The sequence below is a fragment of the Colius striatus genome, chromosome W (genome assembly GCF_028858725.1).
Source record: "Colius striatus isolate bColStr4 chromosome W, bColStr4.1.hap1, whole genome shotgun sequence".
Classification (NCBI taxonomy): Eukaryota; Metazoa; Chordata; class Aves; order Coliiformes; family Coliidae; genus Colius; species Colius striatus.
In genome coordinates, this window is record NC_084789.1 from 41,790,163 (window position 1) to 41,816,288 (window position 26,126).

General features: G+C 60.4%; 2 protein-coding genes across 8 annotated transcripts; one reads left to right on the top strand and one right to left on the bottom strand.

The window, feature by feature from the left end:
• Nucleotides 1-371: 371 nt before the first annotated feature.
• On the bottom strand, nucleotides 372-15,335 carry LOC104550055 (glycylpeptide N-tetradecanoyltransferase 1). The gene is made up of 12 exons (XM_062017119.1): nucleotides 15,125-15,335; nucleotides 9,517-9,628; nucleotides 7,851-7,995; nucleotides 6,707-6,825; nucleotides 6,114-6,205; nucleotides 5,325-5,441; nucleotides 4,618-4,788; nucleotides 4,024-4,132; nucleotides 2,895-3,065; nucleotides 2,494-2,661; nucleotides 1,905-2,042; nucleotides 372-619 (listed from the first exon to the last, which is right to left on the bottom strand). Exons 1-12 carry the CDS (start codon nucleotides 15,250-15,252, stop codon nucleotides 599-601), a joined length of 1,491 nt encoding a protein of 496 aa, XP_061873103.1. The 5' UTR covers nucleotides 15,253-15,335; the 3' UTR covers nucleotides 372-598.
• A 36-nt stretch (nucleotides 15,336-15,371) lies between these two features.
• Nucleotides 15,372-24,463, top strand: LOC104553101 (dephospho-CoA kinase domain-containing protein). Of its 7 annotated transcripts, none has more exons than XM_062017122.1 (6): nucleotides 15,372-15,634; nucleotides 16,423-16,538; nucleotides 18,458-18,575; nucleotides 21,072-21,275; nucleotides 22,945-23,032; nucleotides 23,757-24,463. In XM_062017122.1, exons 3-6 carry the CDS (start codon nucleotides 18,464-18,466, stop codon nucleotides 24,031-24,033), a joined length of 681 nt encoding a protein of 226 aa, XP_061873106.1. In that variant the 5' UTR covers nucleotides 15,372-15,634; nucleotides 16,423-16,538; nucleotides 18,458-18,463; the 3' UTR covers nucleotides 24,034-24,463. The 7 variants fall into 7 exon arrangements, with proteins under 7 accessions (XP_061873106.1, XP_061873110.1, XP_061873105.1 ...); XM_062017121.1 differs by lacking the exon at nucleotides 15,372-15,634 and adding an exon at nucleotides 15,653-15,925; XM_062017128.1 differs by lacking the exon at nucleotides 15,372-15,634 and adding an exon at nucleotides 15,653-15,925 and having other exon boundaries at nucleotides 23,839-24,463.
• Nucleotides 24,464-26,126: the final 1,663 nt, after the last annotated feature.

The window sequence follows — 26,126 nt, forward strand, 5'->3', positions numbered from 1 at the left end:
GACAGCACAAAAAACCTTCCCTTTGCCTCCCACATCCCACAGCAGCAGCTGAGGAGCCCGGGAGAGGCACCGGGGGCTGGACAGGCTGGAGCTAAGTCCCCTCCCCCGGGGCTGCTGCTGCTGCGCCCTCCAGCACTTCCCGGCTGAGCAGAGAGGGTTGGAGTCTCTGAGGCCGAGGAGGGTCGTGGCATTGCTTCCACAAATAGCCCTTAAGAACAGCCAGTGCCGTGCCGCCTCCGCGGGGCTCCCGGGGCGGGGGCACAGGCGCAAGCAGCCGGGGGCCAGCAGCCAGGGGCTGGGGGGTAGCCCGGGGCTGCAGCAGGGGGCTGCAGCAGGGGAAGGCGACTCAGGCCAGGTGGGAAGAGCAGAGATTTAAAATATATATAATATATACTTTTATTGTTCACCCGTTAGCTCCATGGGCGGCCGCTGAGGAGCCCGTGGCACCGCTTCCCTCCTCACAGCCACTGCCAGCCCCTGCCCGGGGCAGCCCGGGGCAGGGGCAGCGCGGGGCAGGGGCTGGGGGGCTGCTGGCCCCACGGGCAGGGCAGGGGAGGGCAGCACAGCACCCGCCGGACCTGGCCCCACGGCACCGGGCTCACTGCAGCACCAGCCCCACCTGCGGAGAACACGGCATCAGGCTGGGCCCCAGGGCAACGCCGGCACAGGCCCTGGGCAGCACCTCCCTGCGCCTGGCAGAGCTCCTGCAGTCCCAGCCCTGCCCTGGGCAGCACCTCCCTGCGCCTGGCAGAGCTCCTGCAGTCCCAGCCCTGCCCTGGGCAGCACCTCCCTGCGCCTGGCAGAGCTCCTGCAGTCCCAGCCCTGCCCTGGGCAGCACCTCCCTGCGCCTGGCAGAGCTCCTGCAGTCCCAGCCCTGCCCTGGGCAGCACCTCACTGTGCCTGGCAGAGCTCCTGCAGTCCCAGCCCTGCCCTGTGCCCCACTGACCCCTAGCCCTCAGCACCTCAGCTCCACGCCTTTGGGATCCCTCCAGGGCTGGGCACTCCCCCAGCTCACTGGGCAGCCTGGCACAGGGGCTCACACCCCTCTCAGGGAAACAGCTCTGCCTCAGCTCCAACCTAAACTCCAGCCTCCTGTCAGGGAGCTGCAGAGAGTGCTCCTGTCTCCCCTCAGCCTCCTCGTCTCCAGGCTCAACACCTCCATCCCCTCAGCCCCTTCCTCAGCTCTGCCCACGCTGCAGTCCATCAGTGTCCCTCTGGTAGTGAATGAGGGGCCCAGCACTGAACACAGCCCTGGAGCTGCAGCCTCCCCAGGGCCCAGCACAGAGACAATCCCACACCTCTGTGTGCAGCCTGAAGGTGATATTTAACTCCCTGGTTACCAGGAGCCAGGCTTCTCCCCTCACTGACACCCAGCACAAGCTCTGGTATTGGTGGGTACCTTCTGGTTTTCCAGCACCATCCTCTCTGAGGGGGCTGTGAACCAGACAGATGCTGAATCACATCTTCAGGGTGGAGATACAGCAGCAACTGGTTGCTGCCTTAAAACAATGTCCCAGAGCAGGCAAAGGAGGTGGGGAGTGAGCTGCTGCCAAGGGGCTGAGATGCCACTCTGCCACCCCGTGCCCCAGCCCCCACATCGCAGGGCCTCTGCCAGCCCTGGCAGGGCTCTCAGGCTCCTCTGCTGTCTCCAGAGGGGTTAGACTGACACACAGGTCAGGTCCTGGGTTAATGTCACACCTGGGGGTGTCACGTCAGTGCCCCCACAGCCCTCTACAGCAGCAGAGGGAAGGGGCTGGCTGTGCCCACCCGCCTAGGGCTGAGGCCCCTCAACCTGCACTACTCCAGGAGTCAAACAAAGGAGCCCAGGGAGACAATGGCCAGTGCCTTACCCTGGGGACACGTGGGGAAGGGAGCAGGAGCTGGGTTCCCAGCTGGGCACTGACCTTCTCGGGCGCCATGCTGGGGCACTTCCAATTGTACAGGTAATACTGCAGGTTCCCGTCCCCAATCCCAAACTTGAGCTTCTCCAGGAAGGTTTTGTTTTCCATCAGATCCAGTGCATTGAAGACGTCGAATCCTTTCTGCACAGCCAAGACACGGAGGCATCAGCTCCTCCTGCCAGCGTGCTGGGGAGCTGCCCCTGCTCCTGCCCAGCTCTGCACACCCGAGAGCACCGGGGCACAACTCACCCCCTCCCACAGCTCAGGTGCCACAGGCACAGGGCAGGAGCTGCTGCCAGAAATGAGACACCCCCAGCTCAGCTCAGCACTGGTGGGAAGGCTCAACCCTCCCCACGACCCTCTCCTGGCAGCGGGGTTTGGGTTTGGACAGCCCTGGGCACAAGCCCTGGGTACAAGCCCTGCCCTTGGGTGGCCCTGTCACAAACCCAAGGGTGGTTGAGTGGGTGCTGAGCTGTCCCGTGAGCTGCTCTGTCCCCATCAGCTGCCCCATGCCCTGAGAGCTGCTCTGTGCCCCATCAGCCACCCCACATCCCATGAGCTGCCCAGTGCCACCCCAGCCCCTGGCACGCACCGACTTGGCGAGGATGAGCGCGTCGCTCATGAGGTCGATGAGAGGCGTCTTGGTGTGGACGTTGTAGAAGGAATAAGCAGCTTTCAGGCTCTTGTGAGTCGGGTGGTTCATGATGGTGGAGGGCAGTGTGTAGAAGCTCAGGAAGTCTGTCACCTCCCCTGGGGCACTCTGGAAGTGACACCACAACACGTCAGGGGCAGGGTGAAGCCTCAGGGGGGCTCTGCCAGTTGGAGGAGACTCAGGGCAGCTTGGGATGGAGAGGCTCAAACCTCCCACCTTCAGAGCAGCTCACTTCCCGGAGCAGCACCCTCCCTGATGGCTCCCACAGCTCGCTGCAGACCCTTCCAGAGGAGGCTGAAGCCCAGGACAACACCTCCCTTGTCCCGCTCCTGCTGCCTCACCTCCACCACGAAGGTGTCGATGATGTTCTCCTGAGGTAAGAACCAGTGCTCCACCTCCTCCCGGCTCATGACGGGCGTCAGGTGGAACTGCTTCAGGTACTCGGTCAGGAGCTTGTGCACTGCAGAGACGTCTCTGTGCTCCATCGGCCGCAGCCCGGCGGTCTTGGGGCTCTAAGGAGAGCAGGACAGGCCGGTGGCGTTGCCTGCACGGTGCCTGTCGTCACCCAAAGGCTCTCCAACAAGCAGCATGGAGATGCCCTCTGCTGGGATCAGCCCAGCTCTCCACCTGCCTGTCAATGGATGCCACGGCCATGACACCCACGGCAAAGGCCACACAGAAGCCCAGTGGGTCCCAAGGCCCACGTGCCAGGTGAAGACCTGCTGGAAGTGGCCTCCTACCCGCTAAGGACAAACAAGCTCTCTGCTTCCCCCAGGTCTCTGCTCCTGCTCACAGTGGGGATGGGCTGGAGATGTGCCCCAGGCACCACGGGGATGTTATTTCCAGTTGGGCTTCCACTTCTAAGCTAGGGTTGGGCTGGCTCTGCAAAACCTGGATCCAGCAGCACAGCCTGGGGTTGGGTTTCTGCACTAAAACCAGAGGCTATGAAGCACTTGGTGCCTGTGCTGAGGCAGGAGCCAGGAGCCACATGCTGCCCAGTGATCTCCAGCCACCATGAACAGCCCAGAGTGACCAAAGGAAGCCACCAAGGTCAGGGAAGGTCAGGGAAGGTGGTGGCAGTTTTCAGGGTTTACTTGTTTTTTCTGCCATATCCAGCTGAGGAACTTCCCCAGCAGGACAAGCAGAGTGCCAGAAGCCATCAGTGTGACTGAAGGACCAGGGACTGCCCCAGCCCAAGGTCAGGCTGAGGCTGTGTTTGGACAGATGAAGGCTGTCAGAGCTTTGCTCCTGTTTTACCAGCACAGCCTATGACTCACCACGGAACAAGCTCACGGGGCCTTCCAACTGCAATAAAAATGCCCCGAAAGTGCAGGTACCCAGGCACAAAAACCACAAATAAAGAACTAATAAAGCACAATGGCTTGACGGAGTCATTTACCACATGAACAACTCCCAGTGGCAGAGGCAGAGATGCCTGTGCCCGAGCCCCCGGCCCGCGCTGGCACCCACCTCGGGCAGCCGGTACAGCTTCATGGTACGTTGCATAGTCATGTTCCTGCTCAAGTGGGAAAACTTCACCTCAATGAGCTTCCGAGGGTTCAGGGAGCGGTGCCAGTATCTGCACAAACACGGGTTGGGGAAGACAAATGTCATAAAGCCCACCAACTGCCCTCACCCTGCCCAGCCCAGCACTATCCCATGGCCTCAGCACCTCAGCTCCAGGGCTCTGGGATCCCTCCAGGGCTGGGCACTCCCCCAGCTCCCTGGACAGCCTGGCACAGGGCTGACACCCCTCTCAGGGAAACAGTTCTGCCTCAGCTCCAGCCTCAACCTCCCCTGGGGCAACTTGAGGCAGTTTCCTCTTGTCCCGTCACTCATTACTTGGGACCAGAGACTGATCCCCAGCTCACTCCAACCTCCTGCCTTGTGATGCAGGAGCAGCTGAAGCAAAGCTGCTGGATTTAATCCTGGAAGGACTGTGTGGGGAGGAGGAAGGTGGGTTGGAATTGATCTCTCCTGACTCTGAGGAATCCCACCCATGCTACATGCCACAGAGAACATCTCTACAGACCAAAGTGTATTTGGAGAGCCACAGACACTCACCTGCAAGTCCCCACAGGCTTTGGCAGCACCACCCCTGCAGTGTAAACAGCCTGAAAGATCCCCTCCAGATGCACCCGCCGCGTGATCTCCCGGATCAGCACTGGAGCCACTCGCTTGGAGCGCAGCTTTTTGTGCACACACAGGAAGTTGATCTCCACCATCTTCTTCTCTCTTGGGAAGGAAACAATGCAGAGCATCAGACATGATTGTCCTGACCTGGGAGGATCAGTCCAACACCCTGAATGCTTCACCTCCAAGAGAAAGGGTAGTCAAAGCCTCGAGGAAGGCCAAGGGGCAAGGGCTGGGTTTGGAGAACTCTGCCTTAAGCTGTTACCCAGCGTTTTCCCAGGGAAAAGGGTCTCCATCCAGCCCTGGAGGATTTCTCCAAGCCAGAGCTCTAAGCTGACCTCACTCATTCAGGAAAACAGACTTCACAGCTGCTAACTACAACATGGCACAGGATCAGAGAATCACTGTGGTTGGAAAAGCTCTTTCAGCTGCTGCAGTCCCAGCCCTGCCCTCACCCTGCCCAGCCCAGCACTACCCCATGGCCCTCAGCACCTCAGCTCCACACCTTTGGGATCCCTCCAGGGCTGGGCACTCCCCTGCCTCCCTGGGCAGCCTGGCACAGGGGCTGACAACCTCTCAGGGAAACAGTTCTGCCTCAGCTCCAATGTCAGGAGCAGGAGCAGCAATGCAGCACTCACGTGTCGTAGATGTGGATGGTGGCCGGAATCGCGCTGATGAACCCAACCAGCTTCTTGCTGGAGACAACTCTGACCCCACAGTGCCACTGGGGCAGCCAGCCCGGGGGACGCAGCGCCCTGCACAACACAGGCTGCATGAGCCATGGCCCACCACAGCCCTGCACAACACAGGCTGCATGAGCCACATCCCACCACAGCCCTGCACAACACAGGCTGCATGAGCCACATCCCACCACAGCCCCCTGCTCTTGCCTCCCCCCTGTCCTGGGATGCCCCACTCCATGCTGCCCAAGCAGAATGAGAGGGTGCCAGTGAGGTGGATGCCAGAACTGCTGGGATCCAGGGCAAGTCTTGGCCAAGACCAGTTGTCACTATGACACAGGAGGAAATGCACATTCCTCGATTCACCAACACCCTGAGGAAACAGCAGCTCTGCTGTGACAGGTTTCCAAGTGTTATTGCTGGCAACATCCCTTGGCAGCCACCTTCATCCTACAGCTCCAGGGCACTGGAAGCTCCTCAGCTACCGGGATTTTTACAAACACTCAAAGGATCAAACCAAACAGGGGGAAAAAAAGGCTGTTTTTAGGCTGCCACATGTCAGAGAAGCCCGAGGCAGTCAGGGCTGGGCGAGAGCCCTCTCACAGCACACCTGGGACACTGCTTGCTGTCGCTGACGGGGATGGGAGACTTTGGAAAGTGAGATGGGACAAGGGAAGGCAGCTGCAGCTCTGCAGCAGGACTGTGCCCACATCCAACACCCTCTGCTCTCCCCACGGTGCCACTCACCACAGCAGGAACTCGGGGGAGTAATCGAAGCGGAACATATTGTCGTCGTCCTCCACGTAGTTCTCATTCAGCAGCGTGTACAGCTCCTTCAGCTACAGGAGAGACCAAGCAGGTTACCAAAGTGACTGGCAGCCCCCCTGTGCTCCAGCTGCCCTGAGGTGGGGCCCTGGGCACAGCAATGGGTGCTGCCTGCAGCCGTGCCCCCGCTCCCAGCGCCTCCCCCTGCTCCCGGTCCCCGAGCCGTGCCGCTGCAGAGCGTGGGAGCATAGGACACCCAGGGGAGTCCTGCAGCACTCAGGGCATTTCCCAGGGACATAAGTCATGGCCTGAAGGGCAGAAACTCCTGACTTCAGGCATCCTTACATCCCTGGGAAGAAACCAGGGCAGCCTGGCCAGCGTGGGACGGGTGAGAGGTAACTGCAGGGCGGGGGATGTGGGACCCACCTAACTCCAAAGAGAGCTGGAGAGCTGCTGCTGTGGTGAGAGGCATGTTCCTGTCCCCAAAACCATCTTGGGCAGTCCAGACATGGAACCACTGACTGTGCCACGGAGACACCTTCCCAACACCCACGTGCTGAGCTGCCTGTACTCACCACACCTCTGTCCCCCAGGTCCAGGGCGTCCCAGGTGAAGCCCTGGGGCAGAGTGTATGGCTCCTGACGGATGTTGTCTTTGTCGGGCTCAACAGGACCGTGGGTGTTCACCACTTCTCCTGGAAGACAAGGGCAGAGAGCCATGAAGATGCTCTCTACTGCTTGAGGCCAAGTCTCCAGGACACCTCAACCTGGTGATCAACACACCTCACATCTCCCGCCCCAGGTCCCTGCTGTGGGCAGCCCGAGGTCACCATCTCACCCACCCAGCTTGGGCCATGCCGTGTGTTCATTGTGGCACAGAGGCAAAACTCCTTCCAGGGTAACAGTGGAGCCACTCAGGGGGCAGAGAGGAGGTGACCAAAGCCATCAGGGCCACGGTGACACCTCCAGGTCCTTCCCCAGCCCCACGCTCCTGGCCTCGGCCGGCACTTTCGCAGCAGCTCTGTCCCTGCCAGCTCTGCCCCTGCCATTTGGCAGCTCTCAGGGCTTTCCTTCCCACCCGGCCTCAAGGAGAGCTGCACTGAACAAGACAACGTTTGTTGCAGAAACAGTGACTCCCAAAGCCCCTGATTCAGCCAAGAGCTGTGGGCTCAAGCCCCAGCTCTCTTGGAGGTGTCAACACAGCAGCATCGCTCGAGTGCTGCCAAGAGAAGTGAGCTGTGCCAACCAGGAACTCCCTCAGCAAGGGACTGGAAAGGTTTCCAGGCAATGGGGAGGTGAAGAAAGCTCTGAGCAACAACTGCTCCCATCACAGCCACCCAGAGCAGCCTCCAGGAACACCCAGCCCTGGCTGTGCTCTCTGTTCTGAGCAGGTGCTGAGGCGCCCTGGAATGTGGCCCCAAAACTCCCACAGAGCTTTTGCTGCCCACCCCTAAGGAGCAGAGGAGCTGTGCCAGAGCCCAGCAGATGCAGGAGCCAGTGGCCAGCTGGCAGCAGAGTGGCCAAGTGACCTGGTGTGCTGGGCAGGGGGATGCTTTGTGCCTCTGCTTCCCTCCTTCCTGCAAGGAAGTGCTTGCCCAGACAGAGGAGGCATCAGATTGATGGCTGAAATGGCTCTTCATTCATCTCATTCACCGGGCTCCCTGGAGCAGCCCAGGGCTCACCAGGTTTCTCCCAAGGAGCAGGGAGGGGCTGTACATACCCAGCTTGGGCACTGGCTGCGTGTCCCAGAACTGGTAGCTCCTCTTGCTGGCTTCCTCCATGGTTTTGGCAGGGCCCTGACCTACAGAGAAGAGCTCAATGGCTTTTTGAATCTCCTGGATCCTCTCAGCAGGTAAAGAGTTCACCTGAGGGCACAAAAGGAGCAGGGAAAGATAAAATGAGTGAGCTGTGCCTCCACCTCTGTGTTTCACCTCCCCATTGAGGGAACGTGGAGCTGAGCCTGTCTCAGGGCACTGCTGGGAAGGGGAGAGCAGGCAGGAGACTCCCTTCCCAGCCTAGATCCTCTTGTCACCTTCTACAAGATGAATCTTTTCACCAGCCACCTGACACACACCTAGGCCTGGTTTCTAGGCACTCCTGAGTCAAAGGGGATGGATGAATCACCTTAAAATGCTTCTAGCTTCAGTTAAGAGGGTGCTGCAAGTCCCACAAGCCAACTTCCCTGCTGCACCTTGGCCAACACCCACCCAGCACTGGGGATTTCTGCAGTGCCTTCCTCCATCTGAGCTGGGTCTGTATCCGAATCTGCAAACTGCAGCTTCCCTGGGCACCACAGACCAGGACAAGGAAGAGAGCCTGAGTCAAGAGGAAAGACACTTTCCTCCTCCCCCAGCAGACTGTGGCAGGGTGGGCAGCTCTGTGCTGAATTCATCCCCCCAGCTCCCACCTGAACCCTCATGAAGTTACTTTGAAACACCCAAAGCTCCAATTTAATGCTCTGCAGAGCCAGAAGGACCAAACATGAGAAATATTTGGGAACTGGGCATGGGCCAGAAACCAGCCTCTGCTGTTGCACAATCTATGTGTGTCCCCTGACACAGCACCAGTGGGACACAGGGGGTGACTGGCAGCACTGGGAGGGACAAACCTTGCATGTCCCACACTACTTCCTGGAGCACTGGCTGCCAGTTGGGATCAGGCAAAGGCAAAAGGGGTGAGACTGACCCTGCTCTGCCCCAGCTCCTGTCCTTATGTTAACGAAGCAAAAGTCAACATCAGACGGTGCCCAAGAGCAGCAAAATACACCCATCATGTGGCTGCAGGCAGCAGTGTCTGCAAAGAGGAACTCACAGGTGCCAGCCTGAGTCTGAGCCTTCCACTGCAGTGCAGGAAGCACTGGAGCTCCCCTGGAGCTCTGCAAACTGGGTACCGCTCCAGGCTGGGGCAGGAAAGCTGCTGGAAGGAAAGGGCCTGGGGGAATTGGTGCCAGGGGCTGAACAGGAGCCAGCAGTGTGCCCAGAGGGGCAAGAAGGCCAGTGGCATCCTGGCTCGTGTCAGAAATAGGACTAGCAAGAACTGTTTCCCTGAGAGGAGTGTCAGCCCCCGTGCCAGGCTGCCCAGGGAGCTGGGGGAGTGCCCAGCCCTGGAGGGGTCCCAGAGCTGAGGTGCTGAGGCCATGGGGTTAGTGCTGGGCTGGGCAGGGTGAGGGCAGGGCTGGGACTGCAGCAGCTTACAGGGCTTTAACAACCAAAACCATCCCATGACTGTATGAAACACTCCCACAGCAACAGGAACTCCCACACACGGAGCAGAGCTGGGAAGCTCCTCTAAACCTTTCTGGGTTTAGGGCAGCCAAGTGCCTCCAAGCAGGGCTGGGGCCCTGTCCCTGCCCAGCTCAGGGCAGAGGGCTGGGTGAGGCTGGGTACCTTCAGCGGCTGCTCCTGCGCCGGCTCTGCCTGCTCTCCTCCTTTATCTTTCTTCCTTTTGGGTTTCTTTTTCTTCTTTTTGGCTCCACTGTCATTTGCTGGACTCAGACCCCTGGGGAACAAAAGAAACATCATTGGAGCCTTGGGCTTTTCTTTCAGAGAACATCCATAACGTTGCTGTAACCTCCAAGGAAAACAGACTCTCCCTGCTCTGAGCCCAAGTCTCCAGGAGGGGGAACACGAGGCACATGGGGTTGCAGCCACACACCCTCTCCCAGCAGCCCTCCCGGCTCCCTGAAGGGGATCATCCAACATTCCCCCCCCCTCAGGTTTGCACAGCAGTGGGGAGTGAGGTGGGGCTTGCAGGTGACAGTGTCTGTGCCACCACATCACCCCACTCAGCCCCACGGGCCCAAACCCACCCTGCAGGGCTCAGGGCCCTTCCTCCTCTGAGCTCAGCAAAAGCTGGTCCAGCCTTGGGGGAAGGTAACACAGCAGGCTCAGGTGCCACAGAGGGGCACCAAGCTCAGCCCAGCTGCAGAGGTGATGATCCAGTGGCTGTGACATTGGGACATTACTCTGTTAACGCTGGAGCTGGAAACGGAGCCAAGCAGCAAATCCCTTTGTGCCAGGGCATTGCTCTTCTCCCAGGGAAACAGGGCAGCCCTGCACAGCCACACCACCACCACCCCAAAGCCACCAGCTCCAGGCCTCTGCCAAACACAAGATAGTGGTGCAGAGGGTGGAGCAGGGAAAGGGAAGAAGAAACACGCTGGGAAATATGTTGCAGCAGTATCCAACTACTTACTTCAGCAAGGCCAGGAAAAGGAGAGAGCCAGGAGGGGAACAAGGCTTAAAGAACACCCCTGGGCTGAGCAGTGAGCTCTGAAACCAGGGAAAAGTGGGAGAAAAAATGGGGGTTTTGAGGTGAAGGTGGGAGGGCTGCGGTGCAGGTGCCCATGGCTGGTGGGGCCACTGACACTGGTGGTGCAGCAGCACATGATGGGCAGCAAAGCCCTAGAGCTGAGGTGCTGGGGACCATGGGCTAGTGGTGGCTGTGGCAGGGTGAGGGCACAGCTCGGACTCCGGGAGCTGAAAGGGCTTTTCCAACCCAGAGGACTCTGTGAGCACCCTGAGGAGCAGGTTTGCAGGACACAGAGCAGCTGAGAGGGGAAAGCTCTCCTCAGACAAAAGAGGCTCTGCTGGGACGAGCCACAGCACCCAGAGCTGCCATCAGCACACCCCACCAGCTCCCCACCAGCCGCCACCACACAGCCCCACGGCACGAGGAGGGTCCCCAAGGGCAGGCGCTGGCCACGTTTCCCCAGGTCATCTGCATGTTGGGATGCTGCTGCAGGAGTCAGCTGCAACAAACCAAACCCTCCCAGGCCCTGAGTATTCAGTCGGCATCGCTTTGCTTCATAAATCAGAGCTGCCAGCTCCCAGCTTGCTGCTAATGAGTTCAGCCCAAGCAATATCACTTCAGCCCCACGCCGGGCTCGCAGGTGCAAAATCCTCCCTGATTTATGAGCGAAGCTGCCGTGACCTGGAAGAAATCAGGGTGGCATGGGGTGGGAGGAGGCTTTGCTCTCCCAGGTGCTGTGATGCAGGGAAGGGTCCTGCTCCAGCCGGGAGATGAAAACCAGCCCGGCAGTAAAATGCTGGAGAGAGTGAAGGTCTGACTCACCACACCTGGGGAAGCAACAGCTCTAGGTGTTTCCTATTTCAGAAACAATTTAGGAAGGCAAATGTCTTTCTTTTCATGCTCCAGTGTAGCTGCAGGCCCTGGGACGCTCCCCAGACTCACAGCGACCCAGGCAGCTGGGAGGGCTGCTGCTGCTGTCACCCCTCAGGAAGGGCTCAGAGCCAGCCAGCTCTGCTCAGCACCCCACAGCCTGCCCAGCTACTGCACTTACAGCTTGCTTTCCTCCCCTATCTCCTTTCCAGCCCGAGCTGCTTGGAGAGATAAAGCAGGTGGGAAAGGGCACACTGGCTGTGCCCCAGGTGACACCTGCCTTTGGGTCACAGCAGCCCCTGCTCTCAGGCAAACACCAGCCCTTCTGCTGGGAAAGGCACCACTGCCCTCATGGCCAGTGCCTCCCACAGAAACACAGAATCCTTTGGGTTGTTAAAGTCCTTGAAGCTGCTGCAGTCCCAGCCCTGCCCTCACCACAGCCCTCAGCACCTCAGCCCCAGGGCTTTGGGATCCCTGCAGGGCTGGGCACTCCCCCAGCTCCCTGGGCAGCCTGGCACAGGGGCTGACACCCCTCTCAGGGAAACAGTTCTTGCTAATCCTGTTTCTGACACGAGCCAGGATGCCACTGGCCTTCTTGCCTTCAGCACCAACCTCTGCACAGAAAAAATAATACCCAGAACCTGAGTGATCCCAAAAATAGCCTTTTGGAGGCACCCAAATAAACCAGCCAGGCTTGTCCAAGGCAAGGCCAGCTCATACTGACCATCCTCCACCAGCTCAGCCCATCTGGAGGCTGGCAAACACCAGTCACAGCCAGTAACAAACTGGTGCTCAGCCTCCACTCTCTCTCATCTGGATCTGTGTGTGCTCCCGCTGCACTCCCTGATCCCTAAGCCTTAGTTTTGCAAAGTGAGGGAGAAAAGCCCAAGGAAAGACTCACTCCAGCTCCCACAACCCAGTGGGAAGCTCTGGGTTGCCAGGGGGGCAGTTTGGCAAGGGCAGGGTGTTACTTCCTGCAGCATACCTGCTGCAGTGACCACAATGGGCCTTTCTCCCCACAAGCCAAGCCACTGGGCTGGGGCTCTCAGAGCATCTCACGCTCAGGGCAGCAAACGGAACCAAACGCTGCTGGTTCCTCCTCAGACCCCAGCTGCAAACGCTGGGTCAGCCAAGGGCTCGTGTGCTTTGCAGTCCCTCTGCCCCACGGCCTTGGTTCTCAGCCTGAAAGGTGTCAGATGAGGAACAGCAGATCCCTGCTCCAGATTTAGGTGCTGGAAAATCCTCCTGCCAAAGCCAGGGCTAATCAGGCCCGACACTGTGGCTGTAATCTGCTTAGGGGCCGGGGCAGGAGGGAAGCTCTGCAGGTGGCAGAGCACAGGGCCCACAGCAGAGTGCCATCCCTGTGCTCCACGAACACCTCACAGGGCAGAGCCTGTGGCTGTCCCATGGATGGCCTCTCAGGGGCAGGCATAGGCAGGGGCTGCAGGCACAGGCAGCTGAGAAAATCCCCTCTGCCCCTCTCACACCTCATCCAGCAACAACCCACTTTGTGTCATGAGACCCTCCCCAAACTTTTCCCACCGAAATCCGCTTCCTCCGTGGTTTTGCCAGCAACAGACGTATTTCATGGGGCTGGGACAGAATCTTGGGTGTCCCCACTGCCTGTGAGCTGAGGAGCCACAGAGCCCCTGCCCATGTCTCTGCCTCCCCAGAGGAGTTTATCCACAGCGAAAACATGACACAAGCCCTCTTCACACAAAGGAAAGCAGGACACACACACGGTGGGATCCATCCCCTTCAGGAAATCGGCTCAGAGGCTGCAATGGAGAGAGGTGCCGGCACTTCCCAGCGCCCGCACGGGCTGAGGCAGAGGAAACTCCTCTTTCCTGTCCTTAAAAGGAAAGGAAGTATTGCTCTGCTAAGTCACTTTTGGTGTTTTACCTCTCAGAGCCAAGAGCCAGTGAGTGTTTACAGGAACTGGTCAGAGGCAGGACGCTGCACTGCCCTGCAGACCCCAGCAGCTCAAGGGCCTGGTTTTGGGGACGGCGTTGGCTGCGGGACCAGAAACGCCACAGGATGAAAAACCAGCAGAACCCAAGAAAGAAAACCACCACCCTTCCTACTGCTCGGGCTTTCCTCTCTTTGGTGGATCCCCCATCGTGGTTTGAGGGCACAGGAGGTTTGGCAGGGAGCTCCCTGCCCTGTGCCAGCTCCTGCTGTCACACCATTAGCGTCACTTCCCCAGCGACCCGAGACCTCGGCCTGCATTTGTCACTGGCCATCTCCCAGGCTGCCTGGCTGCTCGTGGCACTTCCCTGCTGGCCCCAGCTGAGGCAGGTCGCTGCACTGTAACCCCTCAGGGCTGCAGGAGGTGCGATGCCTGCACTTGGGCAGGGAGAGGGCCCAAGAACACAGCTTTTCCCGGCACAGGGCAGGCCGAAGCGCCTGGCTGGGGAATAGCGGTGATTAAGCATCGTGTCTCCTCTCTGCTGGGCTCTGCCTGCCACAAACCTAATCATGTCAGTGGGAAAGAGAAGAAAAATCTCCCCCAGCACGGCTAAACCTATTAAACTGAGACACAGTGCCACACCCGGGAGGCAAATCAAACATAAACGGGCATCTGTGCTGTCATAAAAGCAGCCTCTGTGATATTTCTGCCGCGACCTTTCATCCCGTTTGGGTACAGAGAGGCAGGCTGCCCGTGGACAGCGATGGATGGAGGGAGGAGAGCTCTGCAAGCCTGTGGCCCCCACATCACAGGGCTGGGAACAAAGCTGCTGGGGCAGTGTGTGAGCAGGGAGAGGAGCCCAGCGAGGCTCGGACGCGTGGAGCACAAGGCACAGAACCCGCAGAAACCTCCAGAAGCACGCGACGGGGCGTGAGCCACACGCTGACGCGCCCCGCTGCAGGCAGAGGCAGCAGGAACCAGGATGAAGCCTCTCTGGAAACCACAGGCACGGTGAGGCATCTCTGCACCTTGTTAATTAAGCAGGGAGTACGGCAGTGCTGCAGTAGGGATTGCAGATGTCTCCTGCCTGGGTGAGGACCTGCCTCACCTCAAGCGCTCGCTCCCACACAGATTTTTGCTGTTTAAGCATTTCATGGCCCTGGATAACACACTCCTCAAGCCACACGATGACACTGGCTGAGCTCTGCAAAACCTGGGGCTGCATTTAGGATAACACAGGCAGTGGGCTGCAAAGGGGCTGCCCAGGGAGGGTGTGGAGGCTACTTCTCTGGAGGTCTTCAAAACCCGCCCAGACACGTTCCTGTGTGACCTGATCTAGGTGGGACCTGCACTGGCAGAGGGGTTGGACTGGATGATCTCTAAAGGTCCCTTCCAACCCCCACCATTCTGTGATTCTATGATAACAAAGGGATGGGTGTGCAGAAGCCTGGGCACGGCCCAAGGCTCAGGGACAGCCGCGGGACGCCCCTGGGTCCGGGCAGCAGGGTAATGTGCCCAGCCATACCAACACCCCGGGTACCACCGCAGTGCTGGGGGTGCCGGGAGGGGGACGCGGCTTGTACTTGAGGGCAGGGGGAGCGAGGAGAGCCACATCCGAGCGCAAGGACACGAAGAGCTACGAATTTGGATCGTTTCTGCCAAAAAAAACAAAGGCCCTCGTGGCCCCTTTGCAGCTCCGCGCCTCCCGTCACCCATCCACGCCGTGGCCGGGGCCGACCCTGCTTAGCATCAGCTTCGGAACACGCTCCCACGACCGGCGTGAATGGGAGCCAGCGGGGCCGCCCCCCTGCCAGACTGACGGGCGGCTCCACCAATCGCAGCGCGGGATGCTGCGCGGCGACCAATCAGCGCGCCCGCGGGGCGGCGCGCCGCTCACTTCCCGGCCGCTGCCCCGCTCAATGGACCCGGCCGCCGCCGCGCCGGGCGGCCCCGCCGCCGCTCACCCTCGGTTGGAGCCGCGTTCCGCCTCGTTCTCGCAGTCGCTGCAGTGCTCGTGGTCGTTCTCCTCCGCCGACGGCCGCGAAGGCCTCGCCGGTGGCCTCCTCACTGCTGTCTCACTGTCGTCCGCCATCTTGAAATGGGGCCTCAGCGCCTGCCGCACCCCTACAACAAAGCGTGCCGCGATTGGGCGGCGGGCCGCGGGGCATGCCGGGACCGGTAGTCTGCGCGGGGACCGAGGTGCTGCCGGGACGGGACTACAGTTCCCGTCGGCCCTCGTAGCTGAGGGGGCAGCGGGGCTCGCTCACACCGGGGCAGCCGCCCGGAGCGTCCATCGTGGCGGAGACCGGCTGCCCGGGCCTTCCGTTACCCGTTTCCCGCCGAAGCCGCGGTTCCCGCTCTCCCACCCGCTCCCTGCCTGAGGGAGGGCGGCGCCGATTGGCTGGCAGAGGGACTCGCGCCTCCTCTAGCCAATAGGCGTGCGGGATGCTGCGCCGCGCTGAAGCCGGGCTGAGGTGAGCGGGTGAGGGCGCCGTGAGGGGCGCCGTGAGGGGCTCCGCTCCCGCGGCCCGGCCCGGCCCGGGGTCAGCGGCCCCTCCGCCGGCCCCGCTCCGCCCGGCCTGACCCCCGCCCGAGCAGGAGCCGTGGGGAGGCCGCGGGCGGCGGCAGGGCCCGGGGACAGCCCCGGTTTGCAGGGTCCGGTGCAAGGTGTCAGCCGCCGGGCCTGGAGCCGGCGCCCGCCGAAGGGCCCGGCGGTGGCGCCTGTGGTGACGGCGGCCGCTCCTCACAGACGGGCGGTACATTCGGTGCGGATCCTGTTTAACTGCAGCCTCCTCGAGCCAAACGCCGGGTCTGTGGGTGCCAGGCCCCCCGCTGCCAGAGAACAAGGACGGGAGCGGGGAGAGGGCTGCGTGTAGCCGGGAGGACGCCTCAGCCCCACAGGACGGGTGACCTGGAGCGGGCAGCTGGGAATGGGCAGGAGTCGGGGCACAGGGCAGACTTGGGCACCTCACTCTTGACAAGCTGCTTCCTTGGGTCCCGGGGTTCCATCTCCCAGGGCACCCTTCCTCTCAGCAGGAAGCGCTCGCTAAGTTTTCCAGCCTGCTTCGCCTCCCTGGCTGGCATTTTGGCTGGTTGGCACAGGCCAAGTACACAAGAAAATGATGTGTTTTGGGGAAAACTTGTTCTGGCTCCTGCCTGTAACATCTGCAGGAGTGGGCTGGACTCTCCACCCTCGTGTACAGTTCAAACCCAAGCTCGTTAAATATTTAAGCCTCATAGCATGGCTCTTCTGTCTGCACAGGCCCTGAGCAGCACAAGTGTTCCCAAGCCCCGTGTGCCCGTGGTCTGTGGCCTGAGCCTCCCCAGTGCTCCCCAGGCCCTGCAGGAGCCCTCCCAGCCAGCTGCCTGCCTGCAGAGGTATGTGACACAGGGACAGAAATAGCAGGGCTGTTGTTTTGGGACTGAGTCCCAGATGAGGCTGGGGGGCAGAGCGTGGGGGTTCCTGTGGTTAAACCCTGCCTTGACTCTCCATGGGCAGGAGAGATTTGGATGTCTCTGTACAAAGCAGGTGGATGGAGCTGCCGTGGCAGCCAGCCCACCATAACGCTGAGGGGCTCCTGGGGACACTGAGGGGCGTTTCCTTGGGAGTTACTGAGGCTCCCCAAAAGCAGGGCTCTTTACCCCAGTGCCCTCTGTGATCCCCCCTGGCTATAGCTGCTGTTAACCCTGTCTGCTCGCCTGCTGCCCTGGGCGGGGATGGAGCACGTTGGTGCTGCTATGGGCTGGCAGCAGCTCCTGGCAGCCGGGTGAGGCTGCTGTGTGAGGCCTCTGGCAGGTGCTGCTGGCTTGTGCTCTGGCTCCTGCTTCCTCCCTCTGCTCAGCTGCCTCCAGCTGCCACAGGACTTATCCACCCCCTCCTTCCCACCCCAGAACTGTCTGTAGAACCAAGTTCTGACCATGCTGTGAGTTTGCCCCTCTTCCACCCCCCCGGGGCCTGTGTTCCCTTGGTTGGGAAATGGCACAGTGCCCATTCGTGGGGAAGGCAGCATCAAGTTGGGCAGAGAGATTTGGTTTGTGTTTTTATCACCATCCCTGGAGATATTTAAAAGACGCATTGCTGAGGACCATGGGTTGGTGGTGGCTGTGGCAGGGCCATGGGTTAGTGGTGGCCATGGCACTGTGAGGGCAGGGTGGGACTCCAGGAGCTTCAAGGGTTTTTCCAACCCAAATAATTGTGTGATTCTCTGATTGTTACTGAGATCACTGGGCTTTGGGGTACTTGGCTCGCCGGGAGAGGTGGCAGGAGCTGGGTCTGCCTTCCTCAGGGTGAGAGGAAGCTGAGGGCTATCTGCCAGCAGCCTGTGGCTCCTGGCCAAAGGTGGTGGAGCCAGTTTCTTCTCTGATGCAAGGGACAACAGTCACAAGCTGAGAACTGGGAGACTGAGGTTCACCCTGGACAAGGTGACAGCAGGGTTGGGGCCTCTGTCCTCAGGGACTGGCAGGACTCGGTCACACAAAGCCCCAAATGCCCTGGGGTGGGGCAGCTGTTGGCCTGTGGGGGCTGGAGAAGGGACACTGGGGCTTGTCTCCAGCCTGCTGTGGCTGTTGCTTTTTTGGGGATGCAGATACTGCGTGACTCACAGGAGTCCCTGCTCCTGCCCAGAGCTGCCCCTGCATCACTGAGCCTTTTGCTTTGGAAAGGGCACAGGTGGGATTGAGGGTTGGAGGGTTTCAGCTGAGCAGGGAGTGATCTTGGTGCAGAGACTGAGAGACAAGTCATCAGCCTGGGGTCAGCTGGGGGTTGCCAGCACCCCGGCAGCCTCAAGGCCACCAGCAAGCACAGCGTCTGCATCCACTGCCATGTTTGCAAGCTAGCAGACAGGACTTTGCTGCTCAGAGCCAAGATTCCTTGTGTGTTGGCTGCCAGGCAGGGTGGGATGCCCTGTACATCCTGGCTCCCACGCTATGGGCTGTGTCAGAGGGAGCTCATCTCCCGTGGAGCTCAGGCAGGGCTCTCCCTCCCTCCTCACCTTTCTCGGTCCCTTTGGCGTTGATCCTGGACCATCCTCCACAGCCCTGACAGAAATTTCCTCAGATGCAGGGTGGAGGAAGCAGCTGGAGGAGCTGAGGGCTGGCTCAGGCTGCACATCCAGAGCTGCCAGGGGCCAAAGAGGCATCATTTATTTCACCCAGAATGGTGCCCGTGTCTTGCCCCGAGAACACCTGCAAACGAGCTGTGGGTGAAGCTGCCTGTTTGGGATCAATATTTGATGCACACAGCCTGAACTAAACAACCCTGTCCTGGCGTGTCTTCAAGCTCTGTGTTTCTGTTGCAGAGCAGGATGTTCCTGGTGGGGCTGTCGGGCGGGATCGCCTCGGGGAAGAGCACGGTGGTGGCGGTGCTGCGGGAGCTGGGCTGCGCCATCATCGACGCCGATGCCGTTGCCAGGGAGGGTGAGTGCTGCTGCCCGCGTCTTTCTCCACGAGGTTCCTCTGACGACTGGGATTGATGTGGGAAGCACAGACAGCAGAGGGTGCTCTGGGTACAGTAGAGAAGCGCTTCCCTTCCCCATCCATCAGGCTGCCTGGAGCAGGTGGGTGCAACCGGGATGTATTTTTAATAGAGCGAAAAGAAAAGCTCACGTCATAATAAACACCGTGGGGAGATCCTGCCCTGAGTCCCCCTCTCCCGGAGTGCAGGCCTTCCAAGCTTTCGAAGCCAACTCCAAGCTAAGTCCCCTGTAAAGTGGGTCCCCTCAGCTGAGCTGCTGCCTCCCCCAGCCCCTGGGCATCCAGCCCAGGCATCGCTGACACACTGACTGAGAATTTACCTCTCTGGTGGGTGTTGCTTTGTTGGTAACACTGAGAGATCGGAGCCACAACAGCCTTGATGTGTTCCAAACAAATACAAGGGGCTCTAAATATCCCAAGTCAGAGGGAGTTTGGGCTGTGCTCACCCGCTTGCCTCTCACCACTCACAAAATGTGCTGTGCCCTACAGAAAAGACCCAGGGATGCAGATGTGTCCCCTCAGCAGGAGCAGACTTGCTCTGCCCATGACCTGTGCTCACAAATCCCTGAGGGTGAGTGTCAGGAGGCTGGGGCCAGTGAGAGCCAGGCCAAGGGGTAACAGGCACAGGCTGGCACACAGGCAATGCCCCTGGCACAGGAGGAGAAACTCCTTTGGTGCTAAGGTGAGGGAGCCCTGGCCTAGGCTGCCCAGGGAGGGTGTGGAGGCTCCTCAGGAGGTTCCCAACCCCACCTGGACACATTCCTGTGCCCCCTGGCGAGGGGAACCTGCTTGAGCAGGGGCTGGGGCTGGAGCAGCTCTGCAGGACCCTTCCAGCCCCCAGCACTGTGGGATTCTGTGACCTGCACAAGGCAGAGCAAGATTTGAATCCCCTCCATGTCGCTGGGACAGCGAGGGGAGACACAGCCCGTGTGTGTGTGGAAGGGCCGTGGCTGCAGCTGAGCAGAGGGGCACGTGATGGCAGCCTGAAGTCCCTGCACTTCTCTGTTTGGTGAAGAACTTACTGTGTAGCCACACAAAGCCGTGATGCTCTGAACACTTTATTGCACTGTAATTCCCCTGGAGGTGCAGGAAATTTGCTGGAGGTGCTAAAAGCCCTGGAAGGCAGAAGGAAAACACTGCAGATACTCAGTGTCAGTTCTCCACCAATCACTTCATCTTCCTCCGATTCCTTTTTGATAGGAGTTTATTTACTGAGGGGATTTCACCCACCCTGACACTGCCTTGGAGTGAAACTCCACGGGACAAAGAAATTGGACTTAAAGACTTTTATTAGGTTGGCCTGAGGTCACAACCTGTGTCAATGCTCCTGGATGTGGCAGAGAAAACTCTTCACAGTGTGTTGTTGCCTGTGGTTGGCCTCAGCCCCAGCTTCATGGCAGCTTTATTACTGCTGCTCTTTAGGTGGGGATTTTGGGGTGGTTTGAAAATTATGCACTCACATAACATCAGAATCCCTGCAAGTACCCACTTGGAGCTGATCTCATAGAAGGCTTCTGTGTTCATTCTCCTGAAGAATTTGGGGACTGAAGTGAAAGAGAGTAGAAAACCCTTAGTGGCAGCCAGGTTGTGTGAGCCTGATTCAAAGCTGGGCAAAGGGCTGGAGCACAAGGGTGCTGGGGAGGGGCTGAGGGAATGGAGGTGTTCAGCCTGGAGGAGGCTGAGGGGAAGACAGCAACACTCTCTGCAACACCCTGACAAGAGGCTGCAGTGAGCTGGGGGTCAGTCTCTGCTCCCAAGTAATGAGTGACAGGACAAGAGGAAATGGCCTCAAGTTGCCCCAGGGGAGGTCGAGGTTGGAGCTGGGGCAGAACTGTTTTCCTGAGAGGGGTGTGAGCCCCTGTGCCAGGCTGCCCAGGGAGCTGGGGGAGTGCCCAGCCCTGGAGGGATCCCAGAGCCACAGAGCTGAGGTGCTGAGGCCGTGGGGTAGTGCTGGGCTGAGCAGGGCTGGGACTGCAGGAGCTGAAAGGGCTTTTCCAACCAAAACTGTTCTATGATTCTGTGATCTGGTGATGATGTTTTGAGCTAAAATAAACCTGTCACTGCTCCTGGTCCCTCTGGGATCATCCTGCCCCACTCCTCGCCCTGCAGGCCATAGCAAGGGGTTCAGCCTTGGCCACTAGCCACCAGCGAGTTCCCCACCCGCCCTGCTGCCTCCTGACCCCACACAGCACCAAGATCTGTGGTGCTGAATTAATGTCTGCAGGACACTTCCATGCACTCCCAGGGTCCTTGGGGGTGGCTTTTCCCTCCAGAGGCTTTTCCTGCAGGTGCCAGCCTGGCCGTGCTGTGTGCTGGCAGCTGCTGCCCGCTGAGGGAGAGCAACCTCCCTGATTTAATGAACAAACCTGGTTTGGGGCCAGTGGCTGCTGCAAACCCTGGCTGTGCTGGCTGTAACCTGCAGGTGTTTGCTCTCCCCAGTGGTGCAGCCCCCCTCCAAGGCCCATCAGCAGATAGTGCATGCCTTTGGCACCCAGATCCTCTTGGAGAACGGAGAGATAAACCGCCAGGCTCTGGGAGACATCATCTTCTCCCACCCGGAGAAACGGCAGCTGCTCAACTCCATCACCCACCCCAAGATCCAGAAGGAGATGCTGAAGCAGATCCTGAAGTACTTTGTGCTGGGTGAGAGGCTGTGGGGCTCCTGTGCGGGGCTGGGAGCGGGGAGAGGGCCGGGGGCACACAGACGCAGCCGCCGTCGAGCACTGGCCTTTCCAAAGCTTCCTTCCTGCCTTTCACTGCTGCCCTTCACCAACCTCCTCTTCTGTGCTTTAAAGTCCATCTGTAAGGCTTTAGAAAGGCATTGTGAGGCTTCTTCTGAGATAAGGTGCTGGATAATGTCACACCTTCTGAAATGGCCACACATCCTTCCCCGCCCCCAGCCTCCGCGGGCCTGGGTGGGAGCCATGGATAAGGTGAGCAATGGGCTGACAGCTGTGCTTTCCAAAGGCCCTTCTTCCCCATGATAAATGTAACAAATACAGCTGTCAAACGCCCGACCAAACGGCAGATAAGATTGCCAGCTGGTTTTGGAGGTCTCACACAGGGGGATGTCTTAATAGAGCCAGTCTGGTTTCACAGAGCTTGTCAAAGCCGAGCTGACGGCCCAGTCGGCCTGTGCCGGGGCTCAGCGAGGAGGAAGCACAAAGGAAGCAACAGGCAGGAAAGCTGGGAGGCAGAGATGGAGCCCTGAACCCGGGGCTGCAGGCTGGGAGGCAGCTGCTGTCCCGGCCCTTGGCGAGAGCACGGTGTGCCTGCAGCAGCCTGCTTTGTCCTCATTAGTCAGGATTTAATGATTTGGGATAGCTGGATGCTGTCTCGAAGGACTGCTCTGCAAGGAAAGCTCGTATTGATCACTCCATAGGGCAGCACGAAGCCTCTCTGGGCAGAGAGGCTAGGAAAGAGGGGGCTTGGTGGATGAGGATGTCTTTGTCCAGGCTTTTATCGCTGTGGCCAGCTGGGCTGGGGGGGCTCTGTTAGAAAAAGGGGACCCTGGCAAAACTGGAGGTGTCCCCACTGCTGGGGGGACACAGAGGGGAGCGAGAGCCTTCCCTTGGGCTCAGCAGGGTATACCTCCACCACAAACACTGCAGGCTGCTGGGGGGTTAGTGCCTGTGTGAAGGGCAGAGGCTGGGGAGGAGCTTGGGTACGCTGCAGGTCCAGAGCTGGCGGTCAGGAGCTGTTCCACAGGGGATTCAGACCAGATTTGGACACTTTTGGTGAGGTTTCAGGCCCTGGGGCTGTGCCTGGAGGCACTCCCTTGCATCTTGTGTTGTCTGTGAGGGTTTCCTCACCCCCCTTGGAAAAGCAGAACTGTTTGGCCAAAGCTTTGCAGCAAGAGGGAGGAAAATGGAGCTGGGAAAGCAGCTCAGATGAGCAGAGCTGGCAAAGCCTCAGCCAAGTGAGAGGGAGGAGAGCAAATCCTGCTGTGGGCACTGCTCCCCTGGAGAGGCCGAGCACAGCAGCAGCTGCCCTCCCGCAGCCGGGCTCACACGCTTCCACCCGACCTTCTTGTTCCAGCTCCTCATTATGTTTCTGCAGCTTCACCTTTGGTCTGAGATCATTCAGGTTACAGGGTTGCAATGGTTTGGGCTTGGGTTTTTTTTTTGCCTCTGGAAACTTGGAAGGAAATAATTTCCTCCCTCTGAGAGGGAGAAGGGCAGAGAGGCTCTGCTCTCTTCTCAGCTGCTGCTCAGAGCTGCAGAGCCCTCTGCTCGCTTTGCTGGAGCAGCACCAGGAATCTGGGCTCTGAGTAACACGGGGCCCTTGATTTTGGGGGGTGTCATTTGTGCAGGACACCGCTACGTCATCCTGGACATCCCTCTGCTCTTTGAGACCAACAGACTGACCAAGTTTATGAAATACACGGTCTTGGTGTATTGGTAAGTGCCCTGGGAATGGTGATGACCTGGAAGCTACTGCCTCTGGTGGGGGCTGGAAGGGTCCTGCAGAGCTGCTCCAGCCCCAGCCCTGCTCAAGCAGGTTCCCCTGGCTCAGGGGGCACAGGAACGTGTCCAGGTGGGCTTGGGAACCTCCTGAGAAAGAGCCTCCACACCCTCCCTGGGCAGCCTGGGCCAGGGCTCCCTCACCTCAGCACCAAAGGAGCTTGTCCTCCTGTGCCAGTGGAACTTGTGACAACATTACCTGTTGTCCTTACACCTTACACACAACCTTTAGATATTTCTCAGCATTGATAAGATCCCCCCTCGGCCTTGTCTTCTCCAGCTGAGCAGCCCCAGGTCCCACAGCCTTTCCTCCTCACACAGAGCTGTCCCAGTGCCCTCAGCATCCAGCGTGTCCCTCCTGCTCTGGCGAGGTTTCCCCACAGCCCTGGTGCAAAGCCGGTGGATAACCCTCCTGTCCCTGCAGTGTGAGCAGCAATGGCTTCCTGCTCTGCAAGGGGCTTCTCCCGAGGTTCCCACAGGCCCCAGCATCACCCCAGAGGGAAGCTGCAGCCTTTGGGCTGTGGCAGCCGGGGCAAGGTTTGGGGTCAATCAGTCGGAGTGGGGCAGGTCTCTTCCCCGTTTCCCCCGCGCCAGGGAAGGCAGGGACCCCCGTCCTCCTCCCCCCCGCGCCAGGCTCCGCCTCAGAGCCGCCTCCCCGCAGCTCGCCGCGGGCGCAGCTCCAGCGGCTGATGGGCAGGGACGGGCTGTCGCGGGCGCAGGCTGAGGCTCGCATCGCCGCGCAGCTGCCGCTGGACGAGAAGCGTCGCTGGGCCACTCACGTCCTGGACAACTCGGGCTCCCGGGAGAGCACCCGCCGGCAGGCGCTGGCCCTGCACGCCCAGCTCCAGCGCTCCTGGGCCTTCCTGTGGGCACGGCTGGCCGTGGGCACGCTGGCAGCCGGGCTGCTCTGCCTCCTCCTCAGCCACTGCAGATCTTAATTCACCTTTTCCCTTTTGTCATGGAAGAAACCTGAATTTCCAGGTTTGAAAAGGGCAGGGAAAGGCCACCTCCTCTAATGAGCTTTGCCAGCTGAATGCAGACGGGGAGGAGGTGTCTCCTTGCAGACTTCCCAAGGTGAATTAGGGCTTGGGTTTTTTTTTCCCAGCATAGGTCTCCCCTCTCATTTCTGCCTGCTCAGGTTATTGCCCACAGCTCTGCCTGTGGCACGGGGCCCCACTCCCCTGCGTGGCTGCAGCCCAGGGAGGGGACAGGCTCTGGCTGTCCCTCTGTACAGGGAGGGGCCGCGGGGACCTGAGGCACTTCCACCTCCTGCAGGACAATCTTCCTTTCCCTGAGGAGTAGGGGACCTGCTGGCCACTGTCCCCAGGGTGATCCCCCTGAGCCCACAGCCCCGTCTCACCTGAACTAAGAGTCAGGATTTCCCCTTCTTCATGTTGATTTGATGAAAACATGGTAAATGTGCAGGGAGTTGAGGCTCCTCCGGCTGCCTTCTGCCCTCCAGCTCTGCCATCAGCTCCGGCTCTGCATCCCAAAGGGCTCAGCCCTTGGGCTGGCACAGCCTGGAGCTGCAGAGCCCTGGGACCTGCCCTTGGCGCTCTCTTCCTGCTGTGGGAGATTCCCCCTCGGCAGGAGCTTCCCGGGGGGCGGCCGTGGGCGCAGCGCGCGTGTTTCAATAAAGCTGTGCCCAGCAGACGGCTCCCGCGGGCTGCGAGCCCCGTGCCTTTCCCCCGCCCGCCAATCCCCATCATTCCCCTCCCTAAATCGCCCCCCAGCTCCCGCCTGGGCCGCGCCCGCGCTCTGCAAAGTTCAGCCGGCGGTGGCTGAGCTGCCGAGCCCGCTCCTGCCTTCCCCCGGCGCTGTGCTCCCTGGGCCTCGGTTGCTGCTTGGCTTGTCAGCCCCTTGGGGGGGAAGGGGGGAGCTGCGGCTTCGGGAGGGCTCCAGGCACCCCATGGCACGGGTCTGGCTTCCCAGGATGCCATCCTGGCACTCGCGGTGGTTTGCTGTGGCCAGTGCTTTTGCTCCGGGGCACCCCTCCCCTGCTGACACTCCCCTGTCCCCGCGTGTTGCAAGGGGGCTGTTGCCAGACTCCCGGGGGTCCTCGGGGATCTTTGCGGCTCCCCGTCGCTGCTTCCCTCGCTGTCCCGGCAGGTACCCCCGTGGGTACCCCGTCGCTTCGGGCGGTGCCGGGAGCAGCCGGCGGTTCCCTCGCCCGGTGACGGCGGTGGCGATGCCGGGAGCCGCGGGCAGCCGGCGCTGCCTGAGGCCGGAGCGAGCCGCAGCCGAGCTCCGCTCGCCTCTGCCTCCGCGACAAATGGGGCTGCGCCGAGCCCGGGGGGACGAAGGCGAGACGGGCTCCGTAATCGCATTTGGCGCCGGGCTCCCGGCCCGCTGACGCTCGCCGGCCCGTAACGCGTTTAGCTGCGCCGGGGTAGCGAGTGGCTTCGGGCAAGGGGCGGCGAGCGGGGGGCTCCTGCCCCGTGGGACGGCGTGGCCTCGGGTGCCTGGTTTAAGGAGGGGCTGGTGCCCCGCTCGACCCCCCGCGTGGGCTGCGCTCCCGTGGGTGTCCCGGCACTGCGGCCCTGCCCGGGTCGCCCCCCCGGCCGAGTGTGGTGTCACCAGTGTCACTGCGTGGTCCTGGGGGACTGGCACAGTGTCACCGTCCCTGCGTGGCTCCCGGTGTCACAGGTGTCCCTGCGTGGCTGCCAGGGGATGGATGGCACAGTGTCACTGTCACTGCACGGCCCTGGGGCGTTGCAGGGTGTCACCGTGGCCGTGCAGCCCCCCCGTGTTACACGGAGCCGTGCACAGCCCCACGGTGCTGCACCACGTCCCTGCTACTCCCTGGGGTGTCACAGGGTGTCACTGTCACTGCAGGGCCGCCGGGTGCCTCATGCTGTCACTGCAGCTCCCGTGGGCTGTCACATAGAGTCACCGTCAGTGCCCGCTGCTCGGGCTGTCACTGCATGGCCTGGGGTGTCACCCAGCGTCACCGTCACTGCTGTCCCACAGTGTATCACCACCCAGTGTCACCATCGCTGCATGGCCTGGGATGTCACCCAGTGGGTCACAC

Coding starts and splice junctions, on each gene's coding strand:
- LOC104550055 (XM_062017119.1), bottom strand. CDS start 15,252: ATGGCGGACGACAGTGAGACAGCAGTGAGGAGGCCACCGGCGAGGCCT. Junction 5,442..6,113: donor TCCCCCGAGTTCCTGCTGTG/GTGAGTGGCACC, acceptor TGTGTTGTGCAG/GGCGCTGCGTCCCCCGGGCT. Junction 4,133..4,617: donor AAGCCTGTGGGGACTTGCAG/GTGAGTGTCTGT, acceptor GTGTTTGTGCAG/ATACTGGCACCGCTCCCTGA.
- LOC104553101 (XM_062017122.1), top strand. CDS start 18,464: ATGTTCCTGGTGGGGCTGTCGGGCGGGATCGCCTCGGGGAAGAGCACG. Junction 18,576..21,071: donor CGATGCCGTTGCCAGGGAGG/GTGAGTGCTGCT, acceptor TGCTCTCCCCAG/TGGTGCAGCCCCCCTCCAAG. Junction 23,033..23,756: donor TACACGGTCTTGGTGTATTG/GTAAGTGCCCTG, acceptor GCCTCCCCGCAG/CTCGCCGCGGGCGCAGCTCC.